Here is an 18194-nt window from a genome sequence, read left to right on the forward strand (position 1 = left end):
AAAAAAAAAAAAAAAAAAAAAAAAGCCTTGCATCATAAAGTTTATGTGAAGACGTTTTATTTTTGAAATATAGTACTTAATAAAATAGACATTACCACTGTTGAGTATATTTCTTTTAAGTAATAAAGGGTAAGTGGTAAAAGAATGTTTTCCAGGGCCAGGGATTTAGCTCAGCGGTTCAGTGGCCTGCCTGAAAGCACAAGGACCCAACTTCAATCTCCGGTACCAAAAAAAAAAAAAAGAATGTTTTCTTTCCAGGGAAACTATCGTGCAAAAGGAATAGATTCTTTTAAATATATCTATTCGAATGTGATATGAAAACTTTACTCATTTTTTAAATGGAACCTACTTAAAACGTGATTTTGATACTGCATCCTGTTACATGTCTCAACAACCCTTAATCAAAATTTTGATGGAATTATCAGAAAGTTCATATAAGAACTAAGTCAGTAAAAGACAATGCTATTAATCCACATCTGAGTACTCCCTTCACTTTGAACACAGATTCCATTGTTCTTGCCAAAAGCAGGTTTCTATTTGTATTTTTCGTGGCTGCCTCACTTGAACTGATTGAAAACATGGCAGTTTTCTATCGAAAGCATTTCAGTGTATCCTCATCCACCTTACCAGAGTTGGCAGTGTGTGACTTCTGGCTGTTCCCCCAAGTTAAAATGATTATCTACTGAGAGTTTCAAGGAGAAAAAATGTTAGAGGGAATTCCACTAATTCTCAAAATAGTGAACAAAGAAGAGGTAATAATTTGGACTATTTAACACTAGTAGCTATTCTGTTGTACTAGATCAAGTCACTTCTTTAAACCCTAAGGCCAAGATGTTAAGGCCAGCCCTTATCTGTGCTTGTCTGTGTTTCTAAGGCAGTCCTGTTCATTGTGTCTGCAACTACTTTAAGGACTAAGGATCTTTAGGCACTCAGACCATCACAACTCTGACAGAACAGGGCAGGAATTTAGCTCAGTCAGTGGTCCTGCTGCCTGCCTTGCAAACACAGCCTGAGTTCGATCCCCAGTAAAAAAAAAAAAAAACACAACTCTGACAGATTACACTTCACTTATAGATTTACTGATGAATTTCCTGGGATGATGGTCCTAAAACGAGTATTTTCGTAGGTATTCATTGGCTAATGGAGTCATTCCAGAAAGATTTGACTTCCAATTCATGCTTCCTGGAACTGGGTAGAGAAGAAAATTTGTATTTGTTGAGCATGTGGGAAACATTTCCTGATCTTACAGCTATGTTAACTATGTTAAAATTGGATAGCGTGCTTAATGTTACATTACTGAAAGTATTCAGTAACAAGATACATAACCACTGTACAACTTGAAATACTTGTCCAAACATCAATTACTTATTTGGTCAAAGAAACGAGGTTACTGGAGGCCTGACTCACCCATTTGATCTGGTTGCTAGATTTAATGCTCAAGAGTGAAAGGGTGAACTAGCAATGAACTTAAACGTTTAGCTAATGCAATGAATTTTTTAGTATGGTAGTTTTTGAAGATGATTAAAATTTCATAAATACCATTTTCTTTTTAAATTGTACAAACTATACAAAAGTTCAGATTCTTTCTTGTCTACTCTTACCCTTTAAAAAATTGTTTTAAAATATGCATAAAGCTTACCATGTTGTTTTGAGATAGGGTTTTCTTGTGTAGCGCAGGCTCATGCTCCTCCTGCCTGTCCCAGAGTGCAGATTATAGGTGAATGACACCACATCCTGCTTAACCACTTTTAATTGTACATACCATTCAGTGATGAGTTCATGTGCAAACATTACAGTCCATCTTCAGAACTTTGTCCCTTAATTGAAACTACCCATTTTTTGTTTTGGCAGCATTGGAGATTGAACCCAATGCCTTCATACTCAGGTTATCTTCCCCAGGCATCCTCCTTTCTTAAATTTGAGTCAGGGTCTAAATTTCTCAGGACTAGAATTTGTGATCCTGCCTTGGCCTCCCACAAGTGCAGGTCTTACTGGGAATTCCTCTATACCTGGTTTCTGCCCCTAATTTTAACATGTAATTCCCCATTCCCCCCCAGTACTTGGCAACTACACGTCTGAAATTTGTTACTCCAGCAATCCACAAGTGGAATCACAATATTCATGTTAGCATTACTTCAGGGTTCATCCATATTATAGCATGTCTGTATTTGTTCATGTTGTGGCTACATAATATTCATTGTGTCTATCCATTCATGTAATTTGAATACAGTGAATACTGGTGCCATGAACGTTAAGTATACAAGTCAGTCCTTGTCTCTACTTCATTTGGGTACATAACCCAGAAGTGGGTGCTGGATTGAACTGTGATTTAGTATTTTGATTTTAATGCCACTGTTTAATGCTGCACCATTTTGCATTCTTACTAGCAACACTGAATTTCAGTATCTATACTTTCAGGCCAACATTTGGTAAATATTTTACCATTTCTAGTGATAATCCAGTCTAATGAGAGCAGTTTTCTCTCCTGGCTTTATGTGCATTTGCCTAGTGCTTGGTGCTGTTGATTGGCCATTTGTAGGTCCTCTCCGCAGTAACTATTCAAGTCTTCTGTCCATATTTCAATCAAGTTTTTATGTTGCGTTGCAGGTATATTCTGAGTATCAATCCCTTAGCAGTTACGGTTTCCAACTTTTCTCTACCATTCATATAAATTGCCATTTCACTGTGGAGTTGTTTTTTTTAACGTTTCTTCGTACTGGGATTAAGCCAACTGAGCTCCCTCCCCTAGCTTTTTATTTGGAGACAGGGTCTTGCTATGTGTTACAGGCTGGCCTCTTAACTTTGTAGCCCAAGCCAGGCTTCAATTCATCATGATCCTCCGGCCTCACCCCACTGAGTGCTGGGATTTCAGACATGTGCCACCATGTCTAGCTTTAAATTTCTTGACACAGGGTTGTGGTACATAACCCAGATGGAGGTCCTCCTGCTTCAGAGTACTGGGATTATGGGTTTGTGCCACTACACTAACACTTGTATACTCAATGTTACAAGGAATAGGAGATCTAAGGCTTAAATATGTATACTGTATTTGCTTAGGCTTACCCTACTCCTAAAAGATCTAAGGCTTAAATGTGTAATTTGCTGTTTATCCTAATCCTACAATACCCTAAGATACCACAGAAATCAGTGCCAAGTATGTCATATCTAAGGCACTCCTGACAAGATGTTCTAGGTACTAAACATACCCAACACACCATTCCTTACATAGGCTAAGGATATCACTTTAACTGTCATGAGTACCGCAGTGTCTAACAAACCAAAAACCTGAGCAGAAGAGTAAGGACCCAACTGTATTTGTATTTCTAAATACAATGTGTAGCCAGAGCAAATCCTTTTGAGCCAGACATCTCTGAACAGAGAAGTGAAGGCACGAGCTACTGAATATTGTGTAATGCCAAGTCCTAAGGTGAGAACAAACCCAAAAGCTGCAGGAGCCACGAGAAGGCTGAGAAGGCTGGAAGAAAGGGCAGGTACTTAAGACATGAGATCAAAGAGATAATGAGTGGAGGAGTCCTTCAGGGCTTTATTGTCAGGTTTCCCTACGATGTTTAAAACTTTGGAGTTTTTTAAACATACAAAAATGAAGAGAAATTATCTTACAGCTATGGAAGTACATCAAATACCATGGGATACATTCAAGCAAGTTTCAAATATTTTATTTTCTTATTCATACAGTATGAAGTTTTCTAAAGATCCCACAACATGATGTATCATGCAGAAGAAAAACTAAACATTCAACATAAACCATCCCTCCCTACCCACCCCTACACACCAACTAAAAAAGGAGAGAGGAAAAAAAAAGGGAGAAACCCTCATTCCCCAGTAAGGAAATAATGTTTGCACTATTTTTCTGTAACGCCAGCCAAGATATGCACAAGCAAGAGAAATAGAAAGCATTTGCTAAAATATTTGTAACAAATAATTATGTACAAAAAATTCACAAAAGACTAGTTCCCCCTTGAAGCAGAGCACATGGCAGTTGACACTGGAACAGATCAAACCACTGGCTGGGATTGTAAGCCACGTACTGATCCAGAGGAAGAAAGTTACATGTAGTGGAGATTTTCAGTTTGAACATTAACATTTCCAAAGTTTGGCAACATTATCTTTTAAAATTATGCAAATTATGTAAACAAGAGGTACATTTTAAATCGATCTACATGCAAAACTCCATGTCATGCAAGGACACCAAGCACCGGGATTTTTCTCTCACAGACAGAGCCCATGATGTGCAGCACTCAGTTGAAGGAACAGCGATGGCAGGCAGGTGTGCTCAATATTCACCTTGATTCAACCTGCCCTTTAACCATTCATGATTACAAAACCAATTTTTATAGAAAACTATACAGGGATAGACTACTGATATGAAGCTAACCAAAATGTTTTTCTTCCAGCCAATAGTACCTTTGCAGAAAAGGGAAGGGATAACATCAAGTGGTGGAACATGATACACTACTTTTATATCACACAAATTTATTGTTATCACTTGTTACCAAATATATGGGCAAACAAAAAAAAAATCATGCACCCTCTATGCCTTGTGATAAAGAAATTTAAGTGTAAATTTGGATGAAATTTTGCTCTTCTGTGGCATATAAGATTTTTTCCCACAATCACAAATACAGGAGGGCATTTGGATATATACACACACATTAAATGTCACCAGTTTTTTAGATTAACTGCAAATCTTTTGAAACACATAAGAAAAATTTATGGGTCAAATATCAGTTGAATGAAATTATTTACCCATGTATAATGAAACAAATGGATATCCTAAGCAGTTACATGATTACTTCAGGTTTTCTTCATTAAGTAATGCGTAAGAGAAATCATGATTACCTCACACAGCTCTGGCCTTTATGTATAAAATCACAACTGGTTAATTACAATTACTCAGGGACATGTAATAAATGTAATGCCTCCTAGTTACAAAGTAAAAGAAAGAAGCAGCCATAGCATTGTGCAGTTACATATGAATACAAGAACTAGCTCTTGGCAGCAGCACTGAACTATACTTTCTCCTCAGCCAGAGATGGATTAAAAGCTGCTCAGCAATGAGACAGTCCCAGGAAATATATTCATAGGTATAAAGTTACAGACTCCTTTGTTACAAAAAATGTAATTAAGGTAAATAATAGGACATTAACAAATGCTTTGTCAATCTCTCAAAGGAGAAAGCACAGGTAAAGGAAAATAGCTGGCCTAACACCTGGCTGAAATTGTACAGTCTTCTATCTACATATAAAACTGTGTGAAATAAAAGAATGTTTTATGTTCTGCTTGGCACTTTTGTACTCTATCATTTTGTTTCTGAATCAAGTATATTAAATTAAAGCCAACCTACTACATATATAGAAAGCTACATATATCTATATATAAATATTTACATATGTATATATAGATACTTTCTTGTTATAAAAGATGAAGAAAAATAAATTAAAAAGCCAACCCCTTCCCTTTCTCCACCACATTGATATGCTCTTTTCATGTTGCTGTCCTTCAGACTTTAAAGTGCTACACTGAGTTATTGAGAGAAGAAGAGTTCAATAACACTTAGTTGGCTTCATGAGGCTCATGTTGGAAAATGTGGCTTCACAGAGAAAAATACTTCCATTTAAATACACAGAGAGCATTGCTGGACGTCTTGAGCAGATCTTCAGAGATGGAGAAGAAAGCAAAAGTGTTGGATGGTACTCTTCAAAGAGTCACACATCTACCACCATTTTTTTGTGGATATCTAGGCCACCTACAACCTGCAACAGACAAGAATAAATAAAGCTTAACAATATTTGAGAAATGTCACTTTAGTAGTCTAGCCATCTAATCCAAAGTGCAATTTAAAAACACTGCTTCAGCCATTTCCAGAAGCTGGATTTTTAGAGAAGCATCAAGTGAATTTACTCAGAGCTTCTTCCATCTAGGGTAAGAGGCATTACATTTTTGTGTTCTAATCCAAATATGAGCAAGCTTGCTCTGTGGAGGTCTGGCAAGTAGTTTGAGTTTTGTAAGCCACTTGAACAGTGTCTTTTGCATTTTCTTTCTTTTCTTTTTAAGCAGCACTCTAAAAAATGTAAAAACTTCAGGACATGGGCAAGATTTGTCTGCTCTGTAGTTTGCTGATTCCTACTCTAATACTTTTAACTTATATGATAACCAGATATGACCATAAAAATTGCCCTCAAAACACCAAATGTGGGCTTTTCTATCAGCCTATTCTAAACAGTATTAAAGTCCCAAATGAATAAAATTATCTATACATGATTTTTCCATGAAGTTTTTATACATCTCGGAATACTTGACATTGTAACCTAAAAGTGTAATAAGCATTTACGACTATTCTGTTATGTTTTGTTACCTATAACCTACATAAAGAGAATATGCAAGAGTTATAAATGTCCACAGCTTGTTAAGCAAATACCAAGTAACCAGCAACACCTTTACCAGGAGTCTTCTCTGGCTCCCTTCCAGGACCATCCATTCCCCCTCAACTCCAGAACACACACACACACACACACACACACACAAAGTGACCACCCCAGCTTACAACACTGTGGGTTGGGTTTTGTCTGTACACTGTGTAAATGGAATCTTTCAGACTGGCTTCTTTCATTCAACACTGAGATTAATCCATGTTCTTGTATACAATGACATCTGTATTATTTTTTAAAATATAGCCTCAAGAGCCAATTCTACAAAACCCACTATGAAATGAGTGGTTAGCTACCCTGCTCTCATTCTGTACTTCTTTTCAAAGGGATAACTGCTTAAAAATTTCAGATTTCAGTATTTACCTTCAGGTGATCAAACAATATTTCTACTTTTTTTCCTGATTTAAAAGCTTTAGCCATTACCCATACACTTTCCACCACAGAAGATGATTTCGCTTTCACATGTACTTCTCCCCTCCATCTCCTACCTCATATACTTCCTATCCCTACATTTTACCCAAGGTTATTTTTGTTTTGATTAGACAGGAGTTAAGCCATTTTAAAATTACTATAACTATATAAAGTACCAACAGCTGAACTGCATATTATTAGTTTTTCCTTCCTATACATTTATTTTGCCACAGTGAATAAATGTCCGATGATTTCTTTGGTAGGTGTTCAGACATCATGAAGACCACCCCAAACTTTTGTACCAAATACACTCAAATAAATGTACTACACAATTTGACTGTGTTGTCTTAAAGACTCTCCCAGAGCCTCACCACCTGCCACCATCACTGTTTGCTCCCAAGGCCTTTCACCTTTCACCTCTGTATCTCTCTACTATCATCCTGTAGGCAGGTCTCCTTCTCTTCTCTTAGGTTGGATCATCTGCTTCCTGGATCCCATATGATTTTCTTTTTTGATTTACAACTTACTACAGTCAGGGCACACCTTCCGATAGTTTCCAAAAGAGGAAGACCTTCCCCAGAAATGCCAATTTCTATTGTTTTCAGTATGTAGAGAATTCTAGATTGGAAATAATCAGGTTCCACAGAAATGCAAAAATAATGCTCCAATGTCTTCTCCTTTTCAACTTTGCTACTAAGAAATGTGGTGCCATTATGATTCTTGCCTTTGTGTAAAGCCCCTGTCCATTGCCTCCATCTTACTACTCCAGCTTTGTAGACTTGTCTCTTTAGTCCTACTGTTCTCAGCAATGTACTTACATCTGGATTATTAAATATTATGTCGATACTAAGTGCTCTGGTTAATCTTAATCGTCATCTCAACTGGATTAGGAGACTCCTGGAGAAGTGACTGGATCTTGGGATGCCTATGCTCATTAGCGGATTAAACCATTGATATTCACAGCTGAATGTGCTGTTACTCTTCAAAGGAAGCCCGGCTTGAGGTGGATCACTGGGACCTGCCTCTGGAAGGTGTATCTCTCTCTAGTGCTCTGCCCCTATGCTCCCAAATTCCTGGCTGCCACAAAGTGAACACACCCTTTGCTCCAACACACCCTTCTGCCATGGAATAAGCCAACCATATCCTGAAAACTCTGAAGCTGTATACCAAGTTAAATTCTCCCTCCTCTTAGGTTTCCAGCATCAGATATTTTGTCCAACTGGTAGAAAAGTGACTAAAATAGTCAGTAAATTCAATCAAGAAATACATTACTTTGGTTCTGAAGTATATTCTTGATTCATTATCAATGATTATTTTCCCTCCATTTTCTAAGATCCTTGGCATTCGGTGGTACAGCTCCTAAAATGGATCTTTTTTTTTTTTTTAAAATAAGGTCTATGTAGCCCAGGCTGACCTTGAACTTGCAACAATCCTCGTCTCAGCCTCCTGAGTGTTGGAATTAAAGCCTTGATACCCACCCAGCTTGGCTCTCTATATTTAATATATCTGTGAGGGAAACAATGACAAGGCTTTCGTTTTAAAGTTTTTATTGACCTTGCCCACCTATTTCTTACAAACTTTTTGGGGGTTTGTTTTGGTTTCTATGTTCCATGGTAGAAGTTTTTCTCCAATGTTTGTTATCTTTGATCTCCTTCTGTGGAAAAAGCACTGAAACCTCTGTGTATATGATGGAGCTAGTGATTCCAAGTACATTTTGAGTTATCTCGTGGGACCACTTTGGAAACATAAGATTTCCTAAAAGGGATTCTATCTCTTCCCTACTGAGTATATAAGTCCCAATGCCAGGGAATAGGCTCTAGGAAGAAGACTAGCAATATTAATATGCAAATATGTGTATTTTTACTTAATTCCCCAACATACCTACCCCCTACCCTGGATACATTTTCCAAGCCTAGAGACTTTCTCCAGTGTTCCTAGTGTGTGTGGTAGAGAAAGTTGCCCTGGTGAACAAAAAAGGGAAGATTTAGTGGCCCAATGACTTTTTAAAACCAATTCTTCTGCTTCATCTTCATCCCCAGTTACTCATACCACCATTTTCTCAGCCTTCCAGGGATTCTGCATTACAAACAAATCTGCTTCTCATATTTCCAAGATGATACAGAGTTCTGAACTTTTATTTAAAAATTTAATGTATGGTTTAGACTACTACTCAACATCCTAAATAACCTCAGTTGCTATCTTTCCTACTACTCATTTTGTTCTTGTGGGTTCATAGCCTTTCCTTGTTTAACCTTTTGAGAGGAAGCAAAACAAATGCATGTGTTGAATTCTATTTAATAACAGTCACTAATCATTTTCAAGATTTATTTAGCTGGACATGATGATGCACAGCTATAATCCCAGATATTCAGGAGAATGATGCACAGGGATCCCAAGTTTGGGGCCAGCCTGAGCAATTTATCAAGACCCTCTCTCAATAGAAAATACAAAGAGCTGGGGATATATAGCTCAGTGGGTGAGTGCTTGCCTAGCACACATGAAGTCTTGAGTTCTGTGCTAAGCATCAGAAATTTAATAAAATTTTTAAAGTGCATAGTACAAATTCTTTTAAAATAATTTTTCAGAGGGGGTGAAGGGAGGGCAGGGACAAGGGGAAAAAATGAGAACCAAGACCTGTCATGTAGAGGTACAATATCCCAACAATGAATGTAACTGTACTGTATCCTTAAAATGTACCAATAAACTCAAATTAAAAAAAAATAATTTTTCCATCCCTCTCACTGTTGTACCTTGAGAAGTCAGAATAAAAAGAACGCAATGGGAACAGAGTTATGGCCTTCATCACAACATTGTGATGTGACTCAATGGCAGAGCACTTGCCTAGCATGTGTGAAGGCCCTAGGAAAAAACCGCAGTAATGTAAACCAAATCAATGTTTAGAAACATGACTTTAAACACAAAATAAACTTTTCCACTTATGCCACTCAAAAATACAAGGGCAATTTATTACCATACTGGAAAGCAAACACAAAGCTTATCTTATGTCTTCAGTGTAGATAATAGCATCATTTTAATACATAAAAATGTATTTTAATTTCCTTTCACTAAGTCAGGTGTGTGATATATTTAATATTTACTAAATGGAAAGTCATGCATATGCATCCCCTGCCATACCAGCTAAGAGTTTTTAAGATTTCAGATCTTTTCTTTCTTTTAAAAATTGGCTTACAAACTTTTCCAATTTTGCATTATAACTAATTGTCATGTACAATCATATATATATATATATATGTATGTATCAACTCAAGATGAATGTAACCATAATGTACTAAGAACATGTACTTAAAAAAAATACTGGCTGCTATCTACAATGTCGCTAACTGCTCAGTCACGGCACACCCAGCCATATGTCACATGTCAGTCCATAGTAGATCTTCCATGATTTTTGGTAATGCTGACGAAGGAGAAAGGATGGGACAGTAAAACACTGAAGCAGCACCACTTGGCAGCAGTGCTATGTCAAACCTATCCAACTCTTCCGAACAGATGTAACCTGTACTTTACGCTCACATATTACTCCATCTTGTGAAACACCGGAAACCCCTGCAGTTAGGTTCCAGTACCCTGACCAATATATAACACAGTCCTGAGAAATAAACTAAGAGACAGAACTAAGAGAGAGAAAGAAGGGTGCTAGGACAACCAATGCCAATACGAAGGACAAAGGCCCTGGCCAATCCCAGTCAGTGACTTTTATTGGCAGTCAATTGGGGTAAAGGTAAGCTACATGCAGTTTCTATGAAATTAATGTAAACAAGGCTCATAAAAGACAAACCAAAGCATTCTCAAATTAGGAACAGAATAGACAAAATATACTGTTGTAATTAGAACATTGTCCTTCTAGACAGGTTTTAGTTGTGTGAACAGAATTTGGGTGCGAGTTACTCTGACCTCGGCACATGGGCTTTGACCATACTCACTTCTCAAAACAAGCCAACTGTGGGGCTAACTCTTTACAGCCTGCTTTGAGCATAATCACTATTATGGTTCTCTGCAGTGAAACAAAACACAAGGGTAAGTATTTCCTTGCAATGATGGAAAATACTGAGGAAAATATGAACTTGCACTGAAATGCTAAAATTCTATACTTCTGTACCTGCATAACATAAAAGTATCAAAGTGACTTTTTATACCATCTGTGACTTAAATTTAAAAATGAAAAGAGAAAGAGAAAAACCTTCTTATAGAAGAATCCAGCCAGGACTGAACTAAAAATCTTTAAACTTTTAAACCACTGCTTTCGATACTTCTATATTCTCTGTTTTTTTGTTTGTTTTTTTTTTATTTTTTGAGGGGGTACCGGCGGCGATTGAACTCAGGACCTTGTGCTTTTAAGGCAGGCAACAGCACCACTGAGCTAAATCCTCAGCCCTATATTCTCTAGAATTTGTAGTTGGTAATGACAAATCCTTGTAACACTTCAAAAGCTATTATCTTTGCTAAGGGCAGAAGTAGAGAAGCAAACTGAGTATTTGCATTCCTGTTTGGAAGCAATGAGTGGTGGCAAATCCCTGGATCTACCAAAGAAATGCAATAAATAAGAGAAGCTACACTGTTGCCCAGTTTCTACTCAAGTTAGTTTACTAGATCTTCCCATAACTGCAGTCCCCAACTCTGCATACAGCCCTTGCCCCAGAACAGAAAAATTACACAACAGCTTGGAAAAGGATGGAGTAAATCAGCATGTACACTTCATAGCAGGCAAATTTAGGAGGGTAAAGGGCTCTCCATTTTTTAATTCCCATGAAGTTTCTGGTATTCCTATCTAAAATTCATGAACACGTAGTTCCACAGAAGCATTTTCACACATTAAACCTTAATAATAACCTACTTGCAATTTAGGAGCTATCAACAATAAATAAAAGTTACTAGCTCCATTCTCATGGCATTTTATCAGAGAATGACTATGAATCCTTCAAAAAAGTTTTATTACTATATTTGCAATATATAATCCTTCTTGAGACTAATAATGTAATTATTTACAGTTAAACAACACAATTCTAAACTCTGTGAGGCAATTTTGCAAAATTGGCTATATAAACCTTTAGGGCATACACCATCAAGAAGTTTCCTATTAAGTGGCTTTTAAAGTATATTTTTAAAAACACAAACAACAGAAGAACCAGTTCTTTTTTACTTACAGCACAGAATTCTTCAAAGGATATTCTTCCATCTCCATCCTTATCTGCATTTATTATAGTTTTGTCTACAATTTGCTGTAACTGTGTGTCTTTCAGGTTGTTCCCCACCATCATTTTCAACACCTGGAAGAGCTCCCCATTGGAAATATAGCCGTCTTTATCCATGTCATAGATACGAAAAGCAACTGAGAAAAGAGGACGGAAAAATCAATACAACTATAAGGCAATCACATGGGAATGCTTCCAGATAAAGAAAATTAAACGCCAAACATCCAATATTGTGACTATAAGGATGCTCTTTTCTAAACTTGTAAACTGCCTTAGGCATAGTTTAACACAGTTACTTAAATCTATGAGTTACAGAGTCAAGACTGCGAGGGCCAAACAGTGTAGTGTAAGGTAAATTATCTAATCTTACATAGAACTAAAGATGGTGACAGTTCCAATCTCTCAAGTTCTTTACAACATTTCTTTCCACTTTATAAAGGGGAAAAATTAAAATATCTTAAGTTTATATGGCTGTTTTCAGTGAACTGAAATTCTGTCTTCTACACAACTAGAGACAACAATAGTGCCAGGTATGGTGGCAGACACCTGTAATCTCAGCACTTGGGAGGCTGAGGCAGAAGAATCACCATTCCAAGTTTGATGCAAGCCTGGGCTAAACAGTGGGTTCGAGGCCAGCCTAAAAATCTACACAGTGAGACACTGTCTCAAAAAAAAACAATGACAGGGCCAGGGATTTAATTCAGTGGTTCTGCCACCTGCCTCGCAAGCGCAAGGTCCAAAGTTCAGTCCCAGTACAAAAACACAAAAAACAAAATGACACAGTATTCAACTATACTAGCTGCAAATGCCCTAAAGAACTTCCATCAGAATATAAAATTACTGTTATGTCTAAGGATCTGGAATAAAAGAAACCTTTCAGAGTATTTTAAGAGACATACACAATGTAGTATAGAATGATAGTTTAGGAGGGAGAATGAGACAGGGGCAAAAAATACTTACACCTCAACTTCTGTTCCTTATCTCCTTTGACACTGAACTGAGAGACTCCCTCAATGAATTCTGAATAACAAGAGTTAAAAATGTTTATAAATCAAAGCTTTCAATTTTTTACACAGAAAAACCAATAGCTTATCTTAAATATCCACAAAGGGCTACTTTCCTTTTTTTTTTTTTTTTGGTACCGGGGATCGAATTCGGGTCCTTGCACTTGCAAGGCAGGTGGCAGAACCATTGAGCAGCCCTAGGGGTACTTTCTTGTACAAAATAAAGTATTTCTAACAGTGCCAAAAATTAAAAATGCCACATTTAGAACTTCCACAAACAATATTCTATATATTATTTTCTTACTTAACTTGGAGTTTCTCAAGGTTAATCAGTTTGGATGAATATTTGTTAAGCACTGCAAACTGTAATGCTCAAAAATGTTCTTAAAGCTATTTAACTCTTCTTAGAGGATGATTAAAATGGGACTTTAAAAAAAGACAAGGGGAAAAAAAAAGACTACAAGAGTTGGGGATGTAGCTCAGTGGTGCCTCGCTTTTCATGGCAAGTACAAGGTCCTTAGTTCAATCCCAGGTACTGAAGCGGGGGGGACTACAAATTATTTTACAAAAATAATTTTGGATTTCTGTTCTAAAATTCAGAATCATTTAAATACACTGTAAGAAGTTTCATACAAACTCTTTACTACCTGAAGTAAATATAATCAGTTAAAGATTCCTTCACTAGTAATTCAGTTCAAAACTAAAATTAACAAAACCTGTTGACAATTATTAAGGAAACGAGATATTTACCTATAGAATCAAAATATAAAATAATGTATCATGTCAGTATTAGCAAAGGCACTATTCAATATGTTTGTAAAACCTAGATGAACTAAATTAATTCTGTTCTCTAATAATGCTCATATCCTTATTTTTATAGCTTAAATTCCGCTGCTTGGTACATAGTGCTCATATGAAAAAGGTGTTAAAGTATTTTTTAAAATATAGCTTCTAGGGCTGGGGATTTAGTTCAGTGGTTATGCCACCTGCCTCCAAAGCGCAAGGTCCCAAGTTCAATCCCTGGTACCAAAACAAACAAACAAACAAAATATATAGATAGCTTCTAATTATTTTAAGTTGCCCTAAACTGAGAATAATTTCCCAGAAACAAAAGCAGCATTTTTTAAAAAAATCTCTTTTTGGGCATAGATTAGCCTAAAAGACACCTTAATCATTTATCAACCAAAAAAGCAAAGGGTCTTAGTCCATTAAGATGTATATAGCACAGATTTTGAAGTTTTAACATAATCTTTTGTTACAGCATCACCAAATTATAAGATAACAAAAAACTAAACATTTCAGATACATTTATAAACAGATCTGTGATTACAAGGGCTATTTAGCTTGTGATTTATAAAATAAGAACTTTCTTACCTTTAAAGTCTACTTCTCCATTCCCATCTGTGTCAAATATATCTATTACTCGCTGTACTAAAGGATTCTGTTGTAATTCAGGCAAAGACATGAACTCTTCCACACTCAAAGAACCAGAATTGTCCAAATCGAGCTTCTTAAATCTCTTTCCTAGCCTTTTAATTTCATCAGCATCAACTGAAAACCAACAAAAAAAAAGGCAGCAAGATTTTAAAAACTATATAATGGTTATAGGTAAAAAATTCTGGCCCTTAGCCAACAGTATAATTTGCAATGTGACTAAAAGTATATATATGAGTTACACACACACACACACACACACACACACACACACACACTATAGACTAATTACTTCTAATAGAAAAAAATCTAACAAATATTTTACTTGGTTACCCTCCTGCTTGCTCTTGCCACAGTATATAGTCAACTGTATGCTGAATACCCAAATATACCAAGAATGACAATGCTAAACTGATCATGGAGGGCACAGGAGATATCCCAGGAACAACAATGCTTAGCTGATCACAGAGATCCTACTAGACAAATTAAATCAATCTCTGCTCTATACCAAACTACACTTTTATTTTTACTTCCTTTGTGAGTCTTCATTTACCTTTTCTTTACCCTTAAGTGCATGGTTTAAAATTCCAGGGCTATTTGAAAGTTTCTCTCCCATCTCCCCACATGATATGCAATTCCCCTCTTTGGAGGCAATGTGATCAGTTTCCTAAATACTTTTCCAGTTTTAGCTAAGTTCTTGATATCTTCAAGTATGAGCAACTGGAATACAGTTATTTACTAGTCAATTTGAAAAGCTAACAAAATTTACCTAACACTTCAAAAGAAAAAAATTTATAGAAACATCTGCATTAGTTTATAAGTGCAGTGCTTTAAAAATTTAGAATCAGGTCTCTACCTGCATTCTTAAAAAAGGACTGTCATTTTTTTATTAAATTACATTATCTCCATTCCCTTAAAATATCAAACTAATTCAGAAAACACTGATTATGATTTCTGGAAATAGTACCTACAAGTATTTAACAAAAATTAAATGCAACCACTAATCTTTTTAAAAGAAAATAAAGAAGGCAAATATATTGCTCATGAGCAGGTAGATATCAAAGCCCAAAATGTTAAGAATGCAAAAATATACAACATCCTTATTATAAGAATACATTAGCCAAGTATGGTGGTGCATGCCTATAATCCCTGCCCTTTGGAGAGACTGAGGCAGGATCACTGTGAGTTTGAGGCCAGGCTGGACTACACAGTGAGTTCAAGGTCAACCTGAACTACACATGGTGAGTAAAAAAAAAAAAAAAAAAAAAAAAGTAAAATAGTGTGTTTAAAGAAAGATAGCATTTTAATATGAATTCATTTCTACATAATTGATAGAGAGGAATGTCAATAGAACATGGAAGTTTCATAATTTCTCAGGGATTTTCACAGTTCAGATGCTCTTTATTCTCAATGGGGTTACCTGCCAATGAACCCATCACAAATAGAAAATAACGTAAGCTGAAAATGCATGTAACATACCTGCCAAACATCACAGTTTAGCCTCACCTACCTTAAACATGCTCAAAACATAAGTTTATGGTTGGGCAAAATCATATAACCCAAGCCTATTTTATAAATAAAATGTTGATCCCCTCATATAATTTACTGATGTATTTTTTTTTAAATTGGCAACACAGTATACTGTAGGGTATCAGCAATTCACCCTCGATCAGTCATGTGGCTAACTAGGAAGTGCAACCTGCTGCTCTGCACTGCATCTTGAAGGTATTATGCTATATATCACTAATCCAGAAAAAGATAAAAATTCAAATTTCAAAGTATAGCTTCTGCAGAATGAGTATCACTTGTGAACCATTGTAAATCAGGGACCATCTGTGTGCTACGAAGAAGCATAGGCAAATTTTCTCAAATTAGAAAGAGAATCTTAATATATTAAAAAAAAAAAAAGTAAAAGAATTTTCTTATTTTTTACCTCCATCCTCAAAAATACCATTGATGAAGGTGGCTGGCTAATACAATGGGTCATCAATAATGTTGACAAAATTAGTTTCTACTGAAGTAAGTGATCTAAAGAACATGTACCTCAAAATAACTGTTTAAGGCTCATAAGCGATAAGCTATGGTGTTTAACACAAATCTAAGTTAATTTGTACTTGTATTTTTAAGATTTTTTTTTTTTTGGTTAGTACTGTTACAATGTGAAGTAATACTAGTGATATATCCTACTCAGATTTTTCCCAGATATGAATGTGATTTTGCAGCATGTGAGGGTTTTCAGGAACACATATAGTTATTATATAAGAAAACTCCTTTATTTTGATTTACTGAAAAATGTGTCTACTTCAAACAGCAGTATATGTAATAATCTGGTCAGAAGTCAAATATATATTTCATGAGCACATCAACTGCATAAAAAACATTTTTTTACTCTATTAAAGTTTTTCTCCTTTTGTAAAATAGAGGACAAAGGTGAAGCATTTGAATAAACCTTATTTTTCTTTTTTCCACAGTGAAATCAGTTATCTTGCTCCTGTTAGAGTGATATAATAAAAGTCCTATAATTTCTTATTTATTCATTCATTCTTCTTCTATCTCAGAGCAGAGTCCACAACTTTCTCTTAGGTATTCTGTATATTTATATAAACAAGTACTCAATAAATGTTTTAAGTACTAATTACAAATGTTTCGGGCTTTAAAACTTATTGAACAAAATGCTATCGATGAACAAAATAAAATTCTATTTATCTAACCAGATGCCAAACTACAGTATTTAGTAAACCATTCAAGTTTCTCAAAAAGCGTAATTTTGCTGAAGAGCTGCACTCTCCATGCTTGCCTCAAATTTTACATCCATACCAAGGATTGTTAAATATTTTTGTCTTGCAATTTAGTTTTCCCTTAGTTTAAAACCATGGAAGAAAAAAACATAATGGGAAAATACATCAGCACGTACATTAAAAGTATAAAAGAAAAGACACCTCTACACAAGTGAACAAATCAGGATGAAAAGAATATCATTAATGGAATGACAGAAAGGAGAAAGATAGCACCATAGTACTTGTGGAAACTTACTTATTAGATTCTAGTTGGTAAAGCTGGGAAATAGAGTAAGTTTATAAAGTTGTCTATCAAGAAACTTAACTTGGACTTGAAGGGTTGTTTCAGTTACCTGGAAAAACCCACTGTCAAGAATCTAACATTGCAGTCTTAGGTAATATTAAGAAATTTGAGAGGGTGGAGATGTAAATCAATGGTAGAGAAACTGTGATTCAATCCACTTTTTTTTAACAGTGTCAACATTAATCTTTTTAAAAGGTAAATTCAGTCCAATTGCTAGCTGTGTTTAAAAATGTCTCATGGATTACTAATAATAAGCAGGATAACATGCCATAACGCCTTTGACAGATTTAGCTTCAATTTAAATTTTCATCTTAACATCTTACCTCAAATCCTTTTCTTTAGCTACACTGTACTGTGTACAATTCTGCTAAAGTATAAATTTTAATTTCCTTATAAACCTACTGAAGTTCCTTGCTGGAACACTCCATTTATAAGACTCCTATCAATTTTTTTCTGATTAAAGAAAAGTATCTCACGGTTGTGTGAATCATTAACTCTCTCTCTCTTAGCAAAAACCCTTAAGAGAATTATTTAAAATCCATTTGTTTTCTGTTGCTATAAATATCTTATGAAATATCATAAAGTAGTTACTTGTTCTGGATGAG

At 35.6% G+C, this 18194-nt stretch overlaps 1 protein-coding gene across 1 annotated transcript in view; it reads right to left on the reverse strand.

Annotated features, from left to right (window-relative positions):
- Positions 1–3526: 3526 nt before the first annotated feature.
- Ppp3r1 (protein phosphatase 3 regulatory subunit B, alpha) overlaps positions 3527–18194 on the reverse strand; it is a 34414-nt gene continuing 19746 nt past the window's right edge. The window contains exons 2-5 of the mRNA XM_033764435.1: positions 14449–14625; positions 13031–13090; positions 12023–12207; positions 3527–5774 (exon numbers count right to left, since the gene is read on the reverse strand). Coding sequence (XP_033620326.1) covers positions 5727–5774; positions 12023–12207; positions 13031–13090; positions 14449–14625 — 470 coding nt within the window. The 3' untranslated portion in view covers positions 3527–5726. The remainder of the gene's footprint in view (positions 5775–12022; positions 12208–13030; positions 13091–14448; positions 14626–18194) is intronic.

The sequence above is a fragment of the Fukomys damarensis genome, unplaced genomic scaffold, assembly GCF_012274545.1.
Source record: "Fukomys damarensis isolate Sample0158 unplaced genomic scaffold, DMR_v1.0_HiC HiC_scaffold_2, whole genome shotgun sequence".
NCBI lineage: Eukaryota > Metazoa > Chordata > Mammalia > Rodentia > Bathyergidae > Fukomys > Fukomys damarensis.